Below are 24,819 nucleotides of genomic sequence, written 5' to 3' on the forward strand. Positions count from 1 at the left end.
AAACCTTAACCACACTGCTAACCTTATGCCTTACACAAACCTTAAATTAACACCAAAAAGCACATTTTTGTTGTCATTCATTTTGACGAGGGACTGTGGCCTGCAGTTTAAGGCCGGGATTCAATTCGGAGATCTCATTCCTGGTAAATTCTGCATATGTCAGCTCAATCAGATATGGTCTTTCAAAGCCGCAATGGCTATAACCTGCAATGGGATTGAATTCTGGCTGAGTAGGTTTGGAAGCTAAAGTGGTGTCGACAGTACATGACCAAAAGTATGTGGACACCTGCTCATTCAACATCTCATTCCAAAATCATGGGCATTAATATAGAGTTGGTCCCCCCCTTTGCTGCTATAACAGCCTCCAGTTTTCTGGGAAGGCTTTTTGCTAGATGTTGTAACATTGCTGCGGCGACTTGCTTCTATTCAGCCACAAGAGCATTAGAGAGGTCAGGCACGGATGTTGGGCAATTAGGCTTAGCTTGCAGTCGGCATTCCAATTCATCCCAAAGGTGTTCGATGGGGTCTGTCCTCGGTTAAGGTCAGAGCTCTGTGCCGACCAATCAAGTTCTTCCACACCGATCTCGACAAATCATTTCTGTATGGACCTCGCTTTGTGCACAGGGGCATTGTCATGCTGAAACAGGAAAAGACTTTCCCCAAACTGTTGCCACAAAGTTGGAAGCACAGAATCATCTAGAATGTCATTGTATGATGTAGCGTTAAGATTTCCCTTCACTGGAACTAAGGGGCTTACCCCGAACCATTACCCCTGAACCATTACCCCTGAACCATTATTCCTCCTCCACAAAACTTGACAGTCAGCATTACGCATTGGGGCAGGTGGTGTTCTCCTGGCATCTGCTAAACCCTGATTTGTCTGTCAGACTGCCAAATGGTGAAACGTGATTCATCACTCCAGTGAAGGCATTTCCACTGCTCCATAGTCCAATGGCAGCAGGCTTTACACTACTCCAGCCGATGCTTGGCATTGCGCATGGTGATCTTAGGCTTGTGCGCGGCTGCTTGGCCATGGAAACCCATTTCATAAAGCTCCGGACGAACAGTTCTTGTGCTGACGGTAGTGAGTGTTGCAACAGACGATTTTTACGTGCTACGATTTTTTTGTTGCTCCTAGGCATTTCCACTTCACAATAACAGCACTTACACAGTTGACCGGGGCAGCTCTAGCAGGGCAGAAATTTGACGAACTGACTTGTTGGATGGTGTCAAGTTGAAAGTCACTGAGCTCTTCAGTAAGGCCATTCTAATGCCAATGTTTGTCTATGGAGATTGCTTGTATGAATGAAAATAAGTGGATTACCGTAGACTTTGTTCTTGTGCACTTTTGTATACTGGTGTTTCCTTCTTGTCAGTCTGTGTGTCTCTCTTGGTCTGTATGTCTGTCTGCAGCCTTACTCAAATGGTCTCCATGTCAGTGATGAGTACGACATTCCTCCTCTCCGACACTTCGCTCCCTTGCCCGCTCTCAACAGCAGCCACAAGTGAGTCTCTCCCGCAATACTGTCACACACACATACGTTGAAAGATTGACTATTGATTTTCTGTTAGTCTGTTAATTTTTGCGGGCAAGCTTTATGAATGGGTGTACAATATGTGTTTTATATATATTTTCACACTATGAGGTTGGAATAATACTATAAAATTATGAAAATTATAATAATGCCCTTTTAGTGTAAGAGCTGTTTGAAACACCGCCTGAAATTTCTGCCTGTTTTGGTGGGAGTTTTGGCCTGCCTGCTGACATCACAAGGTGGTACATTTGTTAATATACCAATAAGAAAGAGAGTTCCAAACCTTTGCCAATACCAGCTAGTTTTCAGTTTTCCCCTCCTAGACCACTACCAGACAGTTCTAGCAAAATTCTTGCTTGAGAAATTGCTATTTGTTAAGAATCTAAACAACAGGTGTAAACTAACAATGAAATGCTTACTTACAGGACCATCCCAACAATGCAGAGACAGAAACACATAGTTATAACACAAGGAATAAATACACAATTGGTAACAATAACTTGATTATATACAGGGAGGGTGTACTAGTACTGAGTCGATGTACAGGGGTACAAGATAATTGAGGTAGATATGCCTTTTGTTAGTTACAGCGTTATTCTACAATGTATTAAATATTTCTTTCCTCATCAATCTACACACAATACCCCATAATGACAAAGCAAAAACAGTTTTTTTAAATTATTTGGCAGATTTATAAATTCACGTAGCGAGTAAAAATTGTCTGTCCTCAGTTGCAGAAACTCACTACCAAGTTCCAAACTGCCTTGGAAACAACGTCAGCACAAGAACTGAATCTTAATGAAATCTTAATGAATCTTAATGAATCTGAATGAAATGGGCTTCCATGGCCGAGCAGCCGCACACAAGCCTAAGATCATCATGCACAATGCCAAGCGTCAGCTGGAGGGGTGTAAAGCTTGCCGCTATTGGACTATGGAGCTGTGGAAACATGTTCTCTGGAGTGATGAATCACACTTCACCATCTGGCAGTCCGATGGACAAATCTGGGTTTGGCGGATGCAAGGAGAACGCTACCTGCCCAATGCCTAGCGGCAACTGTAAAGTTTGGTGGATGAGGAATAATGGCCTGGGGCTGTTTTTCATGGTCGGGCTATGCCCCTTAGTTCCAGTGAAAGGAAATCTTATCGCTAAAGCATACAATAACATTCTAGATGATTCTGTGCTTCCAACTTTGTGGCAACAGATTGGGGCAGATCCTTTCCTGTTTCAGCATGACAATGCCCTTGTGCACAATGCTAGGTCCAAACAGAAATGGTTTGTCGAGATCGGTGTGACGCAATGTTCTAAGGCACTTGCGGTGCTTGAGGCATCACTACAGATCCGGGTTCGATCCAGGGCTGTGTTGCAGCTGGCTGCGAACGGGAAATCCATAAAGCGTCGTCCGAATTAGGAGAGGGTTTGGCTGGCCTCGATGACCTTGTCCCATTGCGCTCTAGCGACTCCTGTGTGGGCCGGCACATGCATGCTGTGTGGGCCGGCACATGCATCGCCAGTTGTACGGTGTTTCCTCCGACACATTCGTGCGTCTGGGTTCTCGGGTTAAGTGAGCAGTGTGTCAAGAAGCAGTGCGGCTTGGCAGGGTCAGCTATGGGACAAGACTGTAACTACCAATTTGGATATCATGAAATTGGGGAGAAAAGGGGGTAAAAAGTTCCTTTAAAATAAACTTGACTGGCATGCATAGAGCCCTAACCTCAACCCTATCGAACACCTTTGGGACGAATTGGAATGCTGACTGCGAGCCAGGCCATCAGTGCCCGACCTCACTAATGCTCGTGGCTGAATGGAAAGCAAGACCCCATAGCAATGTTCCAACATCTAGTGGAAAGCCTTCCCAGAAGAGTTGAGGCTGTTATAGCAGCAAAGGGGGGACCAACTCCAAATTAATAATGCCCATGATTTTGAAATGAGATGTTGGACGAGTAGGTGTCCACATACTTTGGTCATGTAGTGTATGTCGGGAAAACTTGATCCTAATCGAGGAGTCAGGAAATCCATCAAATTCCAGGCCTTTTCTCTTACATCCTCTTCCCCTCCACTCTTAGTGTTTTGCAGCTGAAACACATGGCCTTGTACCAATAATGTAATATGGTTGCTGAAGGGTCCTGTCATGATTGAGAGTGGTTCTGTGAATGTTGGCTGCAGAATATCTAATTCCCTTTTAGCTGACAAAGACATTTGATTTGGTATTTTTTTATTGTGTTGCACAGTGGATGCTATGGGCAATAGTGCAGTGAAGCTATAATGGCAGCTGCTGGACACTGAACAGTGAGGCCACAGGGTGAAGCTTTGTCTCCCTCCACATCTGTGCACACAAAACACTCACTCTCTCTCTCACACACACACACACACACACACACACACACACACACACAGCCATGGAACTGTTGAGGTCATTTCCCAAATAAGCAGCAATAAAAGCTGACACAGCAGGTTTAAGTCGTGAAGTTTAGTACCTGCAAATCACCAGTCTCAATGTCAACAGTGAAGAGGTGACTCCTAGATGCTGGCCTTCTAGGCAGAGTTGCAAAGGAAAGGCCATATCTCAGACTGGCCAATAAAAATAAAATATTAAGATGGGCAAAAGAACATAGACATTGGACAGAGGAACTCTGCCTAGAAGACCAGCATCCCGGAGTCACCTCTTCACTGTTGACGTTGAGACTGGTGTTTTGCGGGTACTATTTAATGAAGCTGCCAGTTGAGGACTTGTGAGGCATCTGTTTCTCAAACCAGATACTCTATTGTACTTGTCCTCTTGCTCAGTTGTGCACTGGGGCCTCCCACTCCTCTTTCTATTCTGGTTAGAGACAGTTGTCGCTGTTCTGTGAAGGGAGTAGTACACAGCTTTGTACGAGATCCTAAGTTTCTTGGCAATTTCTCGCATAGTCATCATTTCTCAGAACAAGAATAGACTGACGAGTCTAAAGTTCTTTGTTTTTGGCCATTTTGAGCCTGTAATCGAACCCACAAATGCTGATGCTCCAGATACTCAAGTAGTCTAAAGAAGTCCAGTTTTATTGCTTCTTTAATCAGAACAACAGTTTTCAGCTGTGCTAACATAATTGCAAAAGAGTTTTCTAATGATCAATTCGCCTTTTAAAATGATAAACTTGGATTAGCTAACACAACGTTCTATTGGACCACAGGAGTGATGGTTGCTGATAATGGGCCTCTGTACGCCTATGTATATATTCCATAAAAAATCTGCCATTTCCAGCTACAATAGTCATTTACAACATTAGCAATGCCTACACTGTATTTCTGATCAATTTGGTGTTATTTTAATGGACAATAAAAATGCTTTCTTTCAAAAATAAGGACATTTGTAACTGACCCCAAACTTTTTAACTGTAGTGTATATATTTGATATTCTTCAAAGTAGCCACCCTTTGCCTTGATGACAGCTTTGCACACTCTTGGCATTCTCTCAACCAGCTTCATGAGGTAGTCACCTGGAATGCATTTCAATCAACAGATGTTACAAGTTAATTTGTGGAATGTCTTTCCTTCTTATTGCATTTGAGCCAATCAGTTGTGTTGTGACAAGGTAGGGGTGGTATAAAGAAGATAGCCAGCCCTATTTTGTAAAAGTCCATATTATGGCAAGAACAGCTCAAATAATCAAAGAGAAACAACAGTCCATCATTACTTTAAGACATGAAGGTCAGTCAATCCAGAACATTTCAAGAACCTTGAAAGTTTCTTCAAGTGCGGTCTCAAAAACCATCAAGCGCTATGATGAAACTGGCTCTCATGAGGACCGCCACAGGAAAGTAAGACCCAGAGTTACCTTTGCTGCAGAGCATAGGTTATTTTAGTTAAATGCACCTCATTTGCAGCCCAAATGCTTCAGAGTTCAAGTAACTGACACATCTCAACATCAACTGTTCAGAGGAGACTGCGTGAATCAGGCATTCATGGTCGAATTGCTGCAAAGAACCTACTATTAAAGGACACCAATAAGAAGAAGAGACTTGCATGGGCCAAGGAACACGAGCAATTTTATTTATTTTATTTTATTTCACCTTTATTTAACCAGGTAGGCAAGTTGAGAACATGTTCTCATTTACAATTGCGACCTGGCCAAGATAAAGCAAAGCAGTTCGACAGATACAACGACACAGAGTTACACATGGAGTAAAACAAACATACAGTCAATAATACAGTATAAAAAGTATATATACAATGTGAGCAAATGAGGTGAGAAGGGAGGTAAAGGCAAAAAAGGCCATGGTGGCAAAGTAAATACAATATAGCAAGTAAAACACTGGAATGGTAGTTTTGCAATGGAAGAATGTGCAAAGTAGAAATGGACATTAGACCGATGGAAATCTGTCTTTGGTCTGATGAGTCCAAATTTGAGATTTTTGGTTCCAACCGCTGTGTCTTTGTTAGACGCAGTAAGTGAACGGAGGATCTCTGCATTTGTGGTTCCCGTCGTGAAGCATAGAGGAGGAGGTGTGATGGTGTGGGGTTGCTTTGCTGGTGACACGGTCAATGATTTATTTAGAATTCAAGGCACACTTAACCAGCATGGCTACCACAGCATTCTGCAGCGATACGTCATCCCATCTGGTTTGCGCCTAGTGGGACTATCATTTGTTTTTCAACGGGACATTGACCCAACACGCCTCTAGGCTGTGTAAGGGCTATTTGATCAAGAAGGACAGTGATGGAGTGCTGCATCAGATGACCTGGCCTCCACAATCACCTGACCTCAACCCAATTGAGATGGTTTGGGATGAGTTGTAACGCAGAGTGAAGAAAAAGCATCCATCAAGTGCTCAGCATTTGTGAGAACTCCTTCAAGACTGTTGGAAAAGCATTCCTCATGAAGCTGGTTGAGAGAGTGCAAAGAGCGTGCAAGGCTTTCAATCAAGGCAAAGGGTGGCTACTTTGAAGAATATAAAATATATTTTGATTTGTTTAAAAAAAAATTGGTTACTACATGATTCCATATGTGTTAATTCATAGTTTTTATGTCTTCACTATTATTCTACAATGTAGAAAATAGTACATATAAAGATAAAAACCCTTGAATGAGTAGGTGTGTCCAAACTTTGGACTGATACTATATTTGTAGCACAATGGAAGTTTGCTTGGAAAAATCTATACTTTATCATTAAAACCTGCGTGGTCTAAAAATGTAAAATGGTTGCTTTGTCTTCCAGACACCTCAATCCTTTCACCGCACCTGGTGTTGGGAGAGCAAGAGGAACAACCGAGCGTGTTGAAGACGAGTATCAGATCCCTTCATCCTACCCGGTGTGCCTATCCCATTCCCCAGTCTGCGTCTCCGTCCGGATCCCTAACAGGTACTAGCACAGACGATGCATCCCAAGTGGAACCCTATTCCCTAAATAATGTACTACTTTTGCCCAGAGCCCATAGGGAATAGTGTGCCATTTGGGACGTAACTTTTTATTCTGGAATAGAGATACAATAAATAAGTGAAAAAGCTGCCAAATGTAGATTTGGTCAAACTTGTAGGAGTTGCATGAAAGGGAAGAATGAATTCCTGGATCAAGCTGGATTTCAACTGTTACTCAGCAAAGCGCAACCTGCCGGTGCTGTGCAGTATAAACAGTCTTGATTTGGTAAAAACCCCAAAATAAATGGACAAATGTTAATGGGGAACAAATGTAATATCTCTCTATGTTTATGTTTTTTTATCAGAAATCTGGAGAATGGGTCCTCGGAGTCCTCTGCAGGGGAAAACAAGCACAAGCCCTTTGAGTATGGTAAGGCTGAAGTGGGGATGTCATGTTCTGGACCTGATCTACCAGTAGTTGGCTCTGCTTGTTACTGGAAGTGTTCTGTGTGAAAGAAATCAAAGCTGACACTGTTGTTAATACTTAGGGCTCAGTGTCATCTTCATTATCATCATCATCCCCACGAGTGTGTGCATGTGTGTGCGATCCACGAATGCGTTCTTGTGTCCATCCATTGGCCAATACCACCACAGAGTAAAATCTTATACATAGAAGGAGGAGGTACCGGCCTAAAATAGTTTTGCTGCAGTGCTTTCGGATTATGAGCAGTTGGTGCCTAGCCTGCCATTCCCGATCACGTTAACCTGTCCTTGTGATTCTCAGGTGGGCATTTTGAATCGGGGGTGTTGCTCTCTGGGGCAGCTCGTGCCGCACTCTGTCCCTTCCACAACAGGACGCCCTCAGACTACGACATTCTACTTCCCCCTCAAGGTAAACTGAGGGCAAACTTGAACGTTATGGAAATTCTGTGCAACTTCCAGCACGCGTATTTACTGTGAACCCTGTGGCTGTACACAATTTAAGTTACAGTTTTAACAGTGGCCAAGTAGGCTTCTGTGGCTATTTGATCATAATGTAGGTCTACCAGAGTGGCCTACCATCAAGAACAAAGGAGAAAATGCATCTCATAACATTTATCATGAAATAGCTGTTCTGTCATTCAGCCTACAGTAGCAGCCAATGTATGGTGTTCAGTATAGGCCTACATTCCATGACACTTTTGAAAAAAAACATGCAGGGCTTAACATTAACCAGTTTATCCACTTGTCCTTCAGACATGGAGGTGACTGAAAATGTTGTTGTGTTGTTTGATGCAAGAAACCACTTACAAATTAAAATGCATTATTATTCCCATACTATTACTACAGAGAATCAGACAAATTATGCTACCATGTGCCTATTGGCTACTTAGCTTATTCAAGCCTGTCTCAAAATACCACACTGTAGGCCTCCCGGGTGGCGCAGTGGTTAAGTGCCATCAGAGTCCCTGGGTTCGCGCCCAGGCTCTGTCGTAACCGGCCACGACCGGGAGGTCCGTGGGGCGACGCACAATTGGCCTAGCGTCATCCGGGTTAGGGAGGGCTTGGTCGGTAGGGGTGTCCTTGTCTCATCGCGTACCAGCGACTCCTGTGGTGGGCCGGGCGCAGTGCGCGCTAACCAAGGTGGCCAGGTACACGGTGTTTCCTCCGACACATTGGTGTGGCTGGCTTCCGGGTTGGATGCGCGCTGTGTTAAGAAGCAGTGTGGCTTGGTTGGGTTGTGTATTGGAGGACGCATGACTTTCAACCTTCGTCTCTCCCGAGCCCGTACGGGAGTTGTAGCGATGAGACAAGGACTACAACAATTGGATACCACGAAATTGGGGAGAAAAAGGGGTAAAAAAATAAAAAATACACACTGTCCCTTTAAGACAAAACAAAGCTATTTACCTTCCTTGCTTTTTAAAAGTCTAGAAATTTACACGTTTTGTGCTTTTGTAAGAAGCAATCACTCCCCTGTTGCTGACTACAAATGATCTATGACTGGGCTAATAACTCACTAACTACCAAAAGGATATTAACAACCTGGCTTCATGCAGCCCTCACTTTGATCTCAAAACAAGCATGACCGCCCATGCTGTAGTGGAAACACAGTCCAGTTCAAAGTAAATGGCACAGATCCATACTGTATATGGCAATGGTTAATTTGCATATAGGCCTACTGCAGCTCTGATTGGTTAAATCTGTCTTTCAATGGAATAGAATCCTACTTCAAATCAAATCTTTTTTTTTGTCACATACACATGGTTAGCAGATGTTAATGCGAGTGTAGCGAAATGCTTGTGCTTCTAGTTCCGACAATGCAGTAATAACCAACAAGTAATCTAGCTAACGATTCCAAAACTACTACCTTATAGACACAAGTGTAAGGGGATAAAGAATATGTACATAAAGATATATGAATGAGTGATGGTACAGAGCGGCATAGGCAAGATACAGTAGATGGTATTGAGTGAAGTATATACATATGAGATGAGTATGTAAACAAAGTGGCATAGTTAAAGTGGCTAGTGATACATGTATTACATAAAGATGCAGTAGATGATATAGAGTACAGTATATACGTATACATATGAGATGAATAATGTAGGGTATGTAAACATTATATTAGGTAGCATTGTTTAAAGTGGCTAGTGATATATTTTACATCATTTCCCATCAATTCCCATTATTAAAGTGGCTGGAGTTGAGTCAGTGTGTTGACAGCAGCCACTCAATGTTAGTGGTGACAGGCCGAATTTCTTCAGCCTCCTGAGGTTGAAGAGGCGCTGCTGCCCCTTCTTCACGATGCTGTCTGTGTCGGTGGACCAATTCCGTTTGTCTGTGATGTGTACGCCGATTAACTTAAAACTTACTACCCTCTCCACTACTGTTCCATCGATGTGGATAGGGGGGTGTTCCCTCTGCTGTTTCCTGAAGTCCACAATCATCTCCTTAGTTTTGTTGACGTTGAGTGTGAGGTTATTTTCCTGACACCACACTCCGAGGGCCCTCACCTCCTCCCTGTAGGCCGTCTCGTCGTTGTTGGTAATCAAGCCTACCACTGTTGTGTCGTCCGCAAACTTGATGATTGAGTTGGAGGCGTGCATGGCCACGCAGTCGTGGGTGAACAGGGAGTACAGGAGAGGGCTCAGAACGCACCCTTGTGGGGCCCCAGTGTTGAGGATCAGCAGGGTGGAGATGTTGTTGCCTACCCTCACCACCTGGGGGCGGCCCGTCAGGAAGTCCAGTTGCACAGGGCGGGGTCGAGACCCAGGGTCTCGAGCTTGATGACGAACTTGGAGGGCACTATGGTGTTAAATGCCGAGCTGTAGTCGATGAACAGCATTCTCTCATAGGTATTCCTCTTGTCCAGATGGGTTAGGGCAGTGTGCAGTGTGGTTGAGATTGCATCGTCTGTGGACCTATTTGGGCGGTAAGCAAATTGGAGTGGGTCTAGGGTGTCAGGTAGGGTGGAGGTGATATGGTCCTTAACTAGTCTCTCAAAGCACTTCATGATGACGGAAGTGAGTGCTACGGGGCGCTAGTCGTGTAGCTCAGTTACCTTAGCTTTCTTGGGAACAGGAACAATGGTGGCCCTCTTGAAGCATGTGGGAACAACGGACTGGGATAGGGATTGATTGAATATGTCCGTAAACACACCAGCCAGCTGGTTTGCGCATGCTCTGAGGGCGCGGCTGGGGATGCCGTCTGGGCCTGCAGCCTTGCGAGGGTTGACACGTTTAAATGTTTTCCTCACGTCGGCTGCAGTGAAGGAGAGTCTGCATGTTTTGGTTGCGGGCCGTGTCAGTGGCACTGTATTGTCCTCAAAGCGGGCAAAAAAGTTATTTAGTCTGCCTGGGAGCAAGACATCCTGGTCCGTGACGGGGCTGGTTTTCTTTTTGTAATCCGTGATTGACTGTAGACCCTGCCACATACCTCTTGTGTCTGAGCCGTTGAATTGAGATTCTACTTTGTCTCTATACTGACGCTTAGCTTGTTTGATTGCCTTGCGGAGGGAATAGTTACACTGTTTGTATTCGGTCATGTTTCCAGTCACCTTGCCCTGATTAAAAGCAGTGGTTCGCGCTTTCAGTTTCACGCGAATGCTGCCATCAATCCACGGTTTCTGGTTTGGGAATGTTTTAATCGTTGCTATGGGAACGACATCTTCAATGCACGTTCTAATGAACTCGCTCACCGAATCAGCGTATTCGTCAATGTTGTTGTCTGACGCAATACGAAACATATCCCAGTCCACGTGATGGAAGCAGTCTTGGAGTGTGGAATCAGATTGGTCGGACCAGCGTTGAACAGACCTCAGCGTGGGAGCTTCTTGTTTTAGTTTCTGTCTGTAGGCAGGGATCAACAAAATGGAGTCGTGGTCAGCTTTTCCGAAAGGAGAGCGGGGCAGGGCCTTATATGCATCGCGGAAGTTAGAATAGCAATGATCCAAGGGTTTTCCAGCCCTGGTTGCGCAATCGATATGCTGATACAATTTAGGGAGTCTTGTTTTCAGATTAGCCTTGTTAAAATCCCCAGCTACAATGAATGCAGCCTCCGGATATATGGATTCCAGTTTGCAAAGAGTCAAATGAAGTTCGTTCAGAGCCATCGATGTGTCTGCTTGAGGGGGGGGGAATATATACGGCTGTGATTATAATAAATTATATTGATTGTGAGGAATTCTAAATCAGGTGAACAGAAGGACTTGAGTTACTGTATGTTGTTGTGGCCACACCACGTCTCCAATGTGTTCTGCCTACAACAAAATATCTTACGTAGTTCGTTTTGTTTCGTGTATGTTGCATTGAAAGTGGGTAATATTGTGTTGATTTGATCCCAAATTGCCACAGTAAAGGGAAACGCTGATAGGGTTAACCAACCCTAGGGTGGCAGGGTAGCCTAGTGGTTAGAGAGTTGGACTAGTAACTGGAAGGTTGCAAGTTCAAACCCCCGAGCTGACATGGTACAAATCTGTCATTCTGCCCCTGAACAGGCAGTTAACCCACTGTTCCTAGGCCGTCATTGAAAATAAGAATTTGTTTTTAACTGACTTGCCTGGTCAAATAAATAAATAAAAAAACAGGGAAAACTCTAGAAAATTGAGTGAAGTTCAATCTGGTGCTTCTCTCCATGGGCTGATATTGGGAGCTGCACTGCAGCCTCAGGCTACTGCCCACTCGCACACTCGCTCAGCTTAGAGGGGACATTGATCACAATATATGTTAAATGCCTCTGGATTTTTGTTTTTTTATCCACATATTTGGTAAATATATTTTAAAATGTATTTGAAATGTTTTGTACAATATATTCCAATATGCTTTTAAATGTATTTGTAAGAAATATATTTTAGTTTTATGAAACTGTATGGCAAATATAAAAAACATAGTTGTTAGCAGCAATGATCGGGGTTCAGTTGGATAACAAAGCAGGCACTCTATCATGCATCTTCCTTTATGTGCAATCAGTAAAAGCATTGCCATGTTGATTAGTGTTCCAAAATACTTAAATACATAAATCTCACAGCTGTAATAAGCTGTGCAAGCGGCAGGACGTACGATTTCTAATTTTAAAATATCCTCTTTTTACTACGTTCAGACCACACAATAGGGCAACAATATGTGATTATACAGATATACTAATCACATCAAATGTTATTTGTTACACGCCGAATACAACAATGTAGACCTTACCGTGAAATGCTTAATTATGTAACGGCATTCCTCCTCGGAGGAGGACCAATAAGAAGCGTGGTAAGTATCCATAACGTTTATTATAAGATATAAACAGAACACTATGAAATACAAAACAATAAACGTGAACATGAACGAAAACCGAAACAGTACCGTGTGGCAACAAACACTCACACGGAAACAAACACCCACAACTCAAAATTGAAACCCAGGCTACCTAAGTATGATTCTCAATCAGAGACAACTTACGACACCTGCCTCTGATTGAGAACCATACTAGGCCGAAACAGAAACCAAACATAGAAAAACACACATAGACTGCCCACCCCAACTCACACTGCCCGCCCTGACCACACTAAATAAAGACAAAACAAAGGAAATAAAGGTCAGAACGTGACAAATTACAAGCTCTTAACCAACAATGCAGTTCAAGAAATAGTTCAGAAAATATTTACAAAATATACTAAAGTTTAAAATATATATAAAAATGTAACACAATAAAATAACAATAACGAAGCTATATACAGGGGGTACCGGTACCGAATCAATGTGCGAGGGGAAAGGTTAGTCGAGGTAAGGGCACATGTAGGTCGGGGTAAAGTGACCATGCAAAGATAATAAACAGCGAGTAGCCGCAATGTAAAAACAAAGGGGGGGTGTATCAATGTAAATAGTCTGGGTGGCCATTTGATTAATTGTTCAGCAGTCTTATAGCTTGGGGGTGGAAGCTGTTAAGGAGCCTTTTGGTCCTAGACTTGACGCTCCGGTACCGCTTGCCATGCGGTAGCATAGAGAACAGTCTATGACTTGGGTGATGGGAGTCTTTGACAGTTTTTTGGGCCTTCCTCTGACACCGCCTAGTATATAGGTCCTGGATGGCGGGAATCTTAGCTCCGGTGATGTACTGGGCCATACGCACTACCATTCGTAGTGCCTTACAGTCAGATGCCGAGCAGTTGCCATACCAGGCAGTGATGCAACTGGTCAAGATGCTCTTGATGGTGCAGCTGTAGAACTTTTTGAGGATCTGGGGACCCATGCCAAATCTTTTCAGTCTCCAGAGGGGGAAAAGGTGTTGTTGTGCCCTCTTCACAACAGTTTTGGTGTGTTTGGACCGTGATAGTTTGTTGGTGAAACTCATCGATGTTAATGGGGGCCTGTTCGGCCCGCCTTTTCCTGTAGTCAACGATCAGCTCCTTTGTCTTGCTCACATTGAGGAAGAGGTTGTTGTCCTGGCACCACACTGCCAGGTCTCTGACCTCCTCGATATAGGCTCTCAGATCAGGCCTACCACTGTTGTGTCGTCAGCAAACTTAATGAATGGGTTGGAGTTGTGATTGACCACGCAGTCCTGGGTGAACATGGAGTACAGGAGGGGACTAAGCACGCACCCCTGAGTGGCCTCAGTGTTGAGGATCAGCGTGGCAGATGTGATGTTGCCTACCCTTACCACCTGGGGGTGGCCGGTCAGGAAGTCCAGGATCCAAGGTCTCTTTTCCAGATGAGCTCTGTATAGCACCAACATACACATCAAAATACAATAAACACATTAAACTACACATTTATATACACATTCAAATACACGTTATCATGCACAACAATACGCAAAACAAAATGATAAAAAATGATTCAGTAAAAAGGCCTCCTAACCGTCTGAAATGCCCTAGATGCACTAATTCCTCCAGTTTTAAAGTGCATTGTAGATCATTCCACATGCAAGGCACAAGGAAACCAAAGGCTGTCCTGAGCTGCCAGAGTCGCCCGTCTGTCCTGAGCTGCCAGAGTCGCCCGTCTGTCCTGAGCTACCAGAGTCGCCCGTCTGTCCTGAGCTGCCAGAGTCGCCCGTCTGTCCTGAGCTGCCAGAGTCGCCCGTCTGTCCTAAGCTGCCAGAGTCGCCCGTCTGTCCTGAGCTGCCAGAGTCGCCCGTCTGTCCTGAGCTGCCAGAGTCGCCCGTCTGTCCTGAGCTGCCAGAGTCGCCCGTCTGTCCTGAGCTGCCAGACTCGCCCGTCTGTCCTGAGCTGCCAGAGTCGCCCGTCAGTCAGGAGCTGCCAGAGCCGCCGTGTAGTCAGGAGCTACCAGAGCCGCCGGTCAGTCAGGAACTGCCAGAGCCGTCCGGTGCTGCCGGAATCGCCCTTCACTCCGGAGCTGCCGGAATCGCCCTTCGCTGCCGGAGTCTCCCGCCTGTCCGGTGCTGCCGGAATCTCCCGTCCATTCGGGACCCGTTTCTAGGGTCCCCAGTCCGAGGTCGGCGGCGAGGGTCGCCGCTCTAAAGAGGCCACGGAGGCGGGTAAAGAGGCGGGCAAGGACTATGGTGGAGTGGGGTCCACGTCCTGCGCCAGAGCCGCCACCGCGGACAGACCCCCACCCAGACCCTCCCCTATAGGTTCAGGTTTTGCGGCCGGAGTCCGCACATTTGGGGAGGGGTACTGTCACGTTCTGACCTTAGTTCCTTTGTTTTGTCTTTGTTTTATTATGGTCAGGGTGTTATTTGGGGTGGGCAGTCTATGTTCTTTTCTCTATAATTTGGGATTTCTGTGTTTGGCCTGGTATGGTTCTCAATCAGAGGTAGCTGTCAATCGTTTTCCCTGATTGAGAACAATACTTATGTAGCCTGGTTTCACCTTTGAGTTGTGGGTGATTATTTTATGTTCGGTGTTTTTTGTATTCACCGTTCAGGACTGTTTCGTTTCGTTCTCGTTATTTTGTTTTGTGTTCATGATAATAAATTATCAATATCAATATGGACACCTACCATTCTGCGTTACAGTAATGGAGCTAAGCACAGGCAAAATCTTAGAAGAAAACCATGTTCAGGTTTCAACAGGACAATGACCTAAAACACAAGGCCAAATCAATAGTGCAGTAATATCTAACAACTTATACCTAACAATTTCACAATAATACACATAGCACACACAAATCTAAAGTAATGGAATGGAGTTAAGAATATATAAATATTTGGGTGAGCAATGTCAGAGCGGCATATCAAATCAAATGTATTTATATAGCCCTTCTTACATCAGCTGATATCTCAAAGTGCTGTACAGAAACCCAGCCTAAAACCCCAAACAGCAAGCAATGCAGGTGTAGAAGCACAGTGGCTAGGAAAAACTCCCTAGAAAGGCCAGAACCTAGGAAGAAACCTAAAGAGGAACCAGGCTATGAGGGGTGGCCAGTCATCTTCTGGCTGTGTCGGGTGGAGATTATAACAGCACATGGCCAAGATGTTCAAGTGTTCATAGATGACCAGCAGGGTAAAATAATAATAACCACAGTGGTTGTCGAGGGTGCAACAGGTCAGCACCTCAGGAGTAAATGTCAATTGGCTTTTCATAGCCGATCATTCAGAGTATTTCTACCATTCCTGCTCTCTGTAGAGAGTTGAAAACAGCAGGTCTGGGACAGGTAGCACATCCGGTGAACAGGTCAGGGTTCCATAGCCGCAGGCAGAACAGTTGAAACAGCAGCATGGCCAGGTGGATTGGGGACAGCAAGGAGTCATCATAACAGGTAGTCCTGAGTCATGGTCCTAGGGCTCAGGTCCTCCTCCGAGAGAGAAAGAAAGATAGAATTTCGAAATTAATTTACTTACTGACTTTATTGTCCCCATGGGGAAATTTTGTTGCAGTGTCATGTACACGTTTAAAGTGGCGATAAAATACAAAACAAAATTAGAAAACATCACAAAATCCATTTGGCCTATGTCGTTTCATTTAGTCTCATTATGATACAAAAAATGTAGGCTAGTTCAAAAGAACAAAATATCATATTTTGAGTTGACTGTAAAGGATATTATCATCATTAACATTCATCTGAGGTTCAACTTTAAGTCACGAGCATCTTTTAAAACTATTTTGATACTCATGTTTTTATGAATGAGAATTTAGTCCATTTTGCTTTGAAATCAGTATTTGTCCATCTCACCCATTTGTTCCCATTTTCAATCAAAAAATATGATATGCATGAGAGATTCACAAGACTATGACATTGGAATGTCGTAAAATGCTGCCCTTTCTCTCATTGCTCCCATTGCAAAAACATGTCCGCCTAAGGAAATCCAAGGCCTGTCCAACGGATTTGGTTTGGCACCGGCCCTGATGTATATCTAGTAGTGATATTATATCAACAATATGAGTAATGTAATTATTATGAGAACAGCAGATAACTGCACGGCTAGAAATGTTTGAACGGCCTTCAGTTTTGTAAAGGAAAATATCATGTGTTGTGAATAGGGTTGCAAAGGGTCGGAAACTTTCCAGTAAAGTTCCGGAAATTTTCCGGGAAATATTCCATGGGAAGTTCATCTTGACGCTACCCATCCCGTTAGCGGGATCATTTTCGTCAGCAACCGCTGAATAGCATAGCGCCACAGTCAAATAATATTACTAAAAAATATTCATATTCATGAAATCACAAGTGCAATATTGCAAAACACCTGTCGTCTCAGATTTTGAAATTGTGCTTTACAGCGAAAGCATTCCAAGCGTTTGTGTAAGTTTAACGATAGCATAACAAAACATTATGTACACTAAGCATTAAGTAGCTAGGTCACGAAAATCAGAAAAGCAATCAAATGAATCGTTTACCTTTGATGATCTTGGATGTTTTCACTCACAAGACTCCCAGTTACACAACAAATGTTCCTTTTGTTCCATAAAGATTATTTTTATACCCAAAATACCTCTGTTTGTTTGTCGCGTTATGTTCAGAAATCCACAGGAAAGAGAGGTCACGTATATTCCAAATAATATCCATAATGTCCACAGAAACATGTCAATCGTTTTTTATAATCAATCCTCAGGTTGTTTTTAAAATATATATTCGATAATATATCAACCGGGTGTGTAGGTTTTTCAATAACACCGGGAGAAACAATGGCCGCTTTACTCACTCTGAGAGCACCCACCTATCCACTTACGCAATGTGATCTTTCATGCTCATTTTTAAAATAAAAGCCTGAAACTATGTCTAAAGACTGTTGACACCTTAGGGAAGCCATAGGAATCTGGAATATGGTTGATATCCCTTCTAATGGAGGATGGGCATGGATAGGAACAGAGAGGTTTCAAAATAAGAGGCACTTCCTGATTGGATTTTCCTCAGGTTTTCGCCTGTGATATCAGTTCTGTTATACTCACAGACAATATTTTTTATAGTTTTGGAAACTTTAGAGTGTTTTCTATCCTAATCTGACAATTATATGCATATTCTAGATTCTGGGGCTGAGAAATAGGCAGTTTCAAATGGGTACGTTTTGTAGCCAAAAACAAAAATACTGCCCCCTACACGCAAAAGGTTAAGCCCTGGAATTTGGGGACAGTGAACCTTTTTTGTGGGATATACATGTCTTGCGGCATATTTTGGTTCAACTAACCCCAATTCAATGGAATTGCCACCCTCTGCAGGCACAGTGCATTCTTCCATCACATGTGCAGTGCATTCTTCCATCACATGTACACCTGATTGTCAAGATCTTTCACAGAAACCAGATGCTATTGAGCACACGGTATTGAGCACACAATTTTACACTGTCTGAGCCACTACATGCCTTCTGGTAAGTTTTGATTACAATACTGGTTGGGGTGAATATATTTTACAGGACATACATTTTTAAAAAATCAATACACAGAAGAATATTTTTTAAACCTGCATATTTAGTTAAAAGAAAAGTATGTTAGCAGGCAATATTAAACTAGGGAAATTGTGTCACTTCTCTTGCGTTCATTGCACGCAGTCAGGGTATATGCAACAGTTTGGGCCCCCTGGCTCGTTGCATACTAATTTGCCAGAATTTTATGGAATTATGACATAACATTGAAGGTTGTGCAATGTAACAAAAATATTTAGACTTATGGATTCCACACGTTAGATAAAATACGGAATGAATCCGTATTTCACTGAAAGAATAAACGTTTTATTTTCGAAATTATAGTTTCTTGATTTTACCATATTAATGACCTATGGCTCGTATTTATGTGTGTTATTATATTATAATTAAGTCTATGATTTAATAAAGCAGTCTGACTAAGCAGTGGTAGGCAGCAGCAGGCTCGTAAGCATTCATTCAAACAGAACTTTACTGCGTTTGCCAGCAGCTCTACGCAATGCTTCAAGCATTGCTCTGTTTATGACTTCAAGCCTATCAACTCCCCAGATTAGGCTGGTAATACTTAAGTACCTATTAGAACATCCAATAGCCAAAGGTATATGAAACACAAATGGTATAGAGGGAAATAATCCTATAATTCCTATAATAACTACAACCTAAAACTTCTTACCTGGGAATATTGAAGACTCATGTTAAAAGAAACCACCTGCTTTCATATGTTCTCATGTTCTGAGCAAGGAACTTAAACGTTAGTTTTTTTACATGGCACATATTGCACTTTTACTTTCTTCTCCAACACTTTGTTTTTGCATTATTTAAACCAAATTGAACATGTTTCATTATTTATTTGAGACTAAATAGATTTTATTGATGTATTATATTAAGTTAAAATAAAAGTGTTCATTGTTCATTCAGTATTGTTGTAATTGTCATTATTACAAATATATATATACAAATCGGCCGATTAATCGGGATCGGCTTTTTTGGTCCTCCAATAATTGGTATCGGTATCAGCGTTGAAAAATCATAATCGGTCGACCTCTAGTGGACATTGAGGAGGTCCAGGGAGAAGACATGGAAGCCTGAGTGAAAGACAACCAAAGCTTTAGTTTCTAGACTATCATTTTACAGATGTATCATTGGGGATCATTCAATATTCTCTTTCTTTTGTTGTTCAGTGAAATCATCCCATGTGAAGAGTCAACTCATTTAGTTAATTTAGTTCAAGTTAAATTCGTAACTAAATGTTTTATTTGATTTTTATTGTAAGGATTTAATCATTTGCAATTATGTCTACTTATGATAAGGTAAAAGGTTTATGTTTCTGTCTCCATATGATAAGGTAAAATATCCAATGCAAAAGACATCAACATTTAAATGGTATTAATTTGCATATACAGTGCCTTGCGAAAGTATTCGGCCCCCTTGAACTTTGCGACCTTTTGCCACATTTCAGGCTTCAAACATAAAGATATAAAACTGTATTTTTTTGTGAAGAATCAACAACAAGTGGGACACAATCATGAAGTGGAACGACATTTATTGGATATTTCAAACTTTTTTAACAAATCAAAAACTGAAAAATTGGGCGTGCAAAATTATTCAGCCCCCTTAAGTTAATACTTTGTAGCGCCACCTTTTGCTGCGATTACAGCTGTAAGTCGCTTGGGGTATGTCTCTATCAGTTTTGCACATCGAGAGACTGACATTTTTTCCCATTCCTCCTTGCAAAACAGCTCGAGCTCAGTGAGGTTGGATGGAGAGCATTTGTAAACAGCAGTTTTCAGTTCTTTCCACAGATTCTCGATTGGATTCAGGTCTGGACTTTGACTTGGCCATTCTAACACCTGGATATGTTTATTTTTGAACCATTCCATTGTAGATTTTGCTTTATGTTTTGGATCATTGTCTTGTTGGAAGACAAATCTCCGTCCCAGTCTCAGGTCTTTTGCAGACTCCATCAGGTTTTCTTCCAGAATGGTCCTGTATTTGGCTCCATCCATCTTCCCATCAATTTTAACCATCTTCCCTGTCCCTGCTGAAGAAAAGCAGGCCCAAACCATGATGCTGCCACCACCATGTTTGACAGTGGGGATGGTGTGTTCAGGGAGATGAGCTGTGTTGCTTTCACGCCAAACATAACGTTTTGCATTGTTGCCAAAAAGTTCAATTTTGGTTTCATCTGACCAGAGCACCTTCTTCCACATGTTTGGTGTGTCTCCCAGGTGGCTTGTGGCAAACTTTAAACGACACTTTTTATGGATATCTTTAAGAAATGGCTTTCTTCTTGCCACTCTTCCATAAAGGCCAGATTTGTGCAATATACGACTGATTGTTGTCCTATGGACAGAGTCTCCCACCTCAGCTGTAGATCTCTGCAGTTCATCCAGAGTGATCATGGGCCTCTTGGCTGCATCTCTGATCAGTCTTCTCCTTGTATGAGCTGAAAGTTTAGAGGGACGGCCAGGTCTTGGTAGATTTGCAGTGGTCTGATACTCCTTCCATTTCAATAGTATCGCTTGCACAGTGCTCCTTGGGATGTTTAAAGCTTGGGAAATCTTTTTGTATCCAAATCCGGCTTTAAACTTCTTCACAACAGTATCTCGGACCTGCCTGGTGTGTTCCTTGTTCTTCATGATGCTCTCTGCGCTTTTAACGGACCTCTGAGACTATCACAGTGCAGGTGCATTTATACAGAGACTTGATTACACACAGGTGGATTGTATTTATCATCATTAGTCATTTAGGTCAACATTGGATCATTCAGAGATCCTCACTGAACTTCTGGAGAGAGTTTGCTGCACTGAAAGTAAAGGGGCTGAATAATTTTGCACGCCCAATTTTTCAGTTTTTGATTTGTTAAAAAAGTTTGAAATATCCAATAAATGTCGTTCCACTTCATGATTGTGTCCCACTTGTTGTTGATTCTTCACAAAAAAATACAGTTTTATATCTTTATGTTTGAAGCCTGAAATGTGGCAAAAGGTCGCAAAGTTCAAGGGGGCCGAATACTTTCGCAAGGCACTGTATTTCCGTTAATTCCCATATATTCCCATTAATTCTCTTGGAAAGTTTCCACCTCTGAATATTCCCCAAAATGTGCATCCATAGTAGTGAATGTATCTGTGACAGTAAATGTGTAAAATTGGGAAATCTATTAATTACCCCCGGGAAATCTTTAGATTATCTGTCACACTGTTGTGGACATTTCCCTTCTCATTGGTAAAACTAAATGATCTAAGGTCTGAACAAGCCTTCACCGGAAAGTAACTGCATAAACCAAGGGTGTCAAACTGATGTCTCAGTGAGTCGGGTTTTCGCTCCTTGTTTGTTTTTTCAATTGAGGTAATTGATTAGTAAGGAACTCCCCTTATCTGGTTGTCTAGGTCTTAATTTACATTAATTGGGAGGAAATAACAAAAACAGCAGACAGACGGCCCTCCAGGAATTAAGTTTGGCCAATTCAATACGATCTCGCTTTGTCGTCTATGCTCCTTTTAAAGGTAATTTCCGATTAAGCCAACATATGCAGTGTTTACCAAGATGGTAACATTACCTTTTAACCCTAGCTCATTATCTGCTTGTCCTCTCACTATTGTGTCTCAGCACCAGAGGAGCTGTTCAACAACCTGCCTCCCTCACAGCCCTCGCCCCCTTCACTCATCAGACACAGCTTCACAGGCCTCTCCTCGTCCCCCTCCTGCTCACGAGCTCCCCGGCCTGCCTCCGGACATGACCATTTCCTGTTAACCCCAGGTGAGCTGTTTCTTCCCTCCAAACTCCAGAATAGCAATAGAAAAGCAGTTTGAGTGCCAGAATCTGGTCTAGTGATAAAACTACCAACTCTGAACCACATATACCCTCAGTGGCAAGGGTTAGATCCAGCAGGTGGCCACAAATCTGCCGCCTCCCTATTCCACTGTCCTTTAAAAAAGCTTGATTCTACAAAATGCATATCTCTGATACCAAACTCGGAAGTTCTCCTGACTTCAGAGTCTAGGGAGTTAGTTTTGATGTTGTCGGCACGAAGCCCCAATAATGAATGGGGCTCTGCTTGTACTGGTTGTTTCTTCCCTGTCTTTCTCACTCAAACACCCACACACAGACACACACAGCCCCCCCGTTCATTACAACTGTTTGATTTTCAAATCTAAACAACCAGCGTTCTCAACTCCCCAGGAAAAAGATAACATTTGAGAGAACCAATATATGCATTCGCTTTGGAGGAGAACGGAATATGGAATTATAGCGACAGCATGTCCAGACCAGTGGGTCACAGCTCCTCTCGCTGTGCCACCTGGTCTGCACATCTGCCAGGTCTGTGCATCTATCACTCTCATACACTGTAATTTAAAAAATGAAAGTCCACAATTCTACGTGGATAGATGACAAACATGCAGTTATTGTTTGAAGTGTAGACAATCTTTTCCCCTCACAGTTGTAAATGGTTTGGTTTCAGATACTGTGTTTGATATGTTGAGCGCTGTGGCCCCTCTGCCCCCTGTGAGGAGACAAACGGGGGACAACATGAAGAGCCCTATCCGGACATCACAGTCCCAGGAGTACGACCCATTACCCCCCACCCAAGGTACAATTTAATACTGTAGGATTTTTTATTATTTAATAGTTTCACTTTTTTGAATTATTTAAAATACATCAAACAATAATGTATGGAAAAAAACTGTTAAATATCTGTGGATTGATGAGGAATTGTTAGAAAATGTTATGGGTGAGAGGGATGAGGCAAAAGGAATGGCAAATAAGTCTGGCTGCATAACCTACTGCACATTTTGAAATCATGTGACTAAACAGAACAAAAAGAAGAAAAAACTATACTATGAAACAAAGATAAATGATATAAAGATTGATAGTACAAATCTTTGAAGCACCTTAAATAACATTTTGGTCAAAAAGGCAAACTCTGCTCCATCATTTATTGAATCAGATGGCTCATTCTTCACAAAAACCACTGATATTGCCAATTACTTTAATGATGTGTTCATTGGCAACTTAGACATGACATGCCAGCAACAGATGCCGAACCAACACATCCAAGTATAACTGACCAGATAATGAAAGACAAGCACTGTCGTTTTGAATTCAATAAAGTGAGTGTGGAAGAGGTGAACAAATTATTGTTGTCTGTCAACAATGAAAAACCACCGGGGTCTGACAACTTGGATGGAAAATTACTGAGGATGATAGCGGACGATCCTATTTGCCATCTCTTCAATCTAAGCCTACTAGAGAGCGTGTGCCCTCAGGCCTGGAGGGAAGCACAAGTCATTCCGCTACCCAATAATAGTACAGCCCCCTTTACTGGCTCAAATAGCTGACCAATAAAGCATGTTACCAAACCTTTGTAAACGTTACATTAAATAAATGAACAACAGGCTTTCAGCCTGATTATAGGGAAGGGTATTCAACATGCACGGCACTCACACAAATGACTGATGATTGGCTGAGAGAAATTGATAATAAAAAGATTGTGGGAGCTGTTTTGTTAGACTTCAGTGTGGCTTTTGACATTATTGATCATAGTATGTTGCTGGAAAAACGTAGATGTTATGGCTTTACACCCCCTTCTTATATTGTGGATTGAGATGTATCTGTCTAACAAAACACAGAGGGTGTTCTTCAATGTTAGCTTCTCCAACATAAGCCAGGTAGAATCAGACATTCCCCAGGGCAGCTGTCTAGGCCCCTTACTTTCAAAAAATCTTTACTAATGACCTGCCACTGGCCTTGAGTAAAGCCAGTGTGTCTATGTATGCAGATGACTCAACACTATACACGTCAGCTACTACAGAGACTGAATTGATTGCAAAGAGCTGCAGTTAGTTTCAGAATGGGTGGCAAGAAATACACCAGTCCTAAATATTTCAAAAACTAAAAGCATTGTATTTGGGACAAATCATTCACTAAACCCTAAACCTCAACTACATCTCGTAATGAATAATAATGTGGGAAATTGAGCAAGTTGAGGTGACTAAACTGCATGGAGTTACCCTGGATTGTAAACTGTCATGGTCAAAACATATTGATACAACAGTAGCTAAGATGGGGAGAAGTCTGTCCATAATTAAGCACTGCTCTCCTTTCATAACAACAATATCAACAAGTCAGGTCCTACATGACTTAGTTTACTCACATGTGTGGTCAGGTGCCACAAAGAAGGACTTGGGAAAATTACAACTGGACCAGAACAGGGCAGCACGGCTAGCCCTTAAATGTTCACAGAGAGCTAACATTAATAAAATGCATGTCAATCTCTCATGGCTCAAACTACTAGTTTTCGTCAAAAATATAGACATGTTGATACTTCTTAAACTAAACTACTAGCACACAGGTCAGACACCCATGCATAACCCACAAGACATGTCACCAGCGGGTCTCTTCACAGTCCCCAAGTCCAGAACAGACTATGAGCCATGGCTACATGAAACTCTATTCCACTTCAAGTAACTCACGCAAACAGTAAAATCAGATGTTTTAAAAACCCGATTAAAAATACACCATATGGAACAGTGAGGGCTGTGAAAATTCGCAAACACACACATACAAACACACATAACATACAGACTATACACACGTGTACACCTGGATTGTGTTGTAGTAGGGTAGTGGCCAGAGGGCGCGCACACACTTAATGTATTGTGAAATCAT

General features: G+C 42.6%; 1 protein-coding gene across 4 annotated transcripts in view; it reads left to right on the top strand.

Moving 5' to 3' along the window:
• cblb (Cbl proto-oncogene B, E3 ubiquitin protein ligase) overlaps positions 1–24,819 on the top strand; it is a 160,797-nt gene that overhangs the window by 133,629 nt on the left and 2,349 nt on the right. For 3 of the 4 annotated variants that reach the window (XM_029629945.2, XM_029629947.2, XM_029629944.2), the window contains 6 exons: positions 1,414–1,505; positions 6,731–6,874; positions 7,236–7,300; positions 7,655–7,762; positions 21,760–21,909; positions 22,613–22,741. In XM_029629945.2, coding sequence (XP_029485805.1) covers positions 1,414–1,505; positions 6,731–6,874; positions 7,236–7,300; positions 7,655–7,762; positions 21,760–21,909; positions 22,613–22,741 — 688 coding nt within the window. Of the gene's footprint in view, positions 1–1,413; positions 1,506–6,730; positions 6,875–7,235; positions 7,301–7,654; positions 7,763–21,759; positions 21,910–22,612; positions 22,742–24,819 lie in introns of those variants that run through there. The other variant, XM_029629948.2, reaches the window with a different exon arrangement.

Source organism: Oncorhynchus nerka, linkage group LG23 (assembly GCF_034236695.1).
Source record: "Oncorhynchus nerka isolate Pitt River linkage group LG23, Oner_Uvic_2.0, whole genome shotgun sequence".
Lineage (NCBI taxonomy): Eukaryota > Metazoa > Chordata > Actinopteri > Salmoniformes > Salmonidae > Oncorhynchus > Oncorhynchus nerka.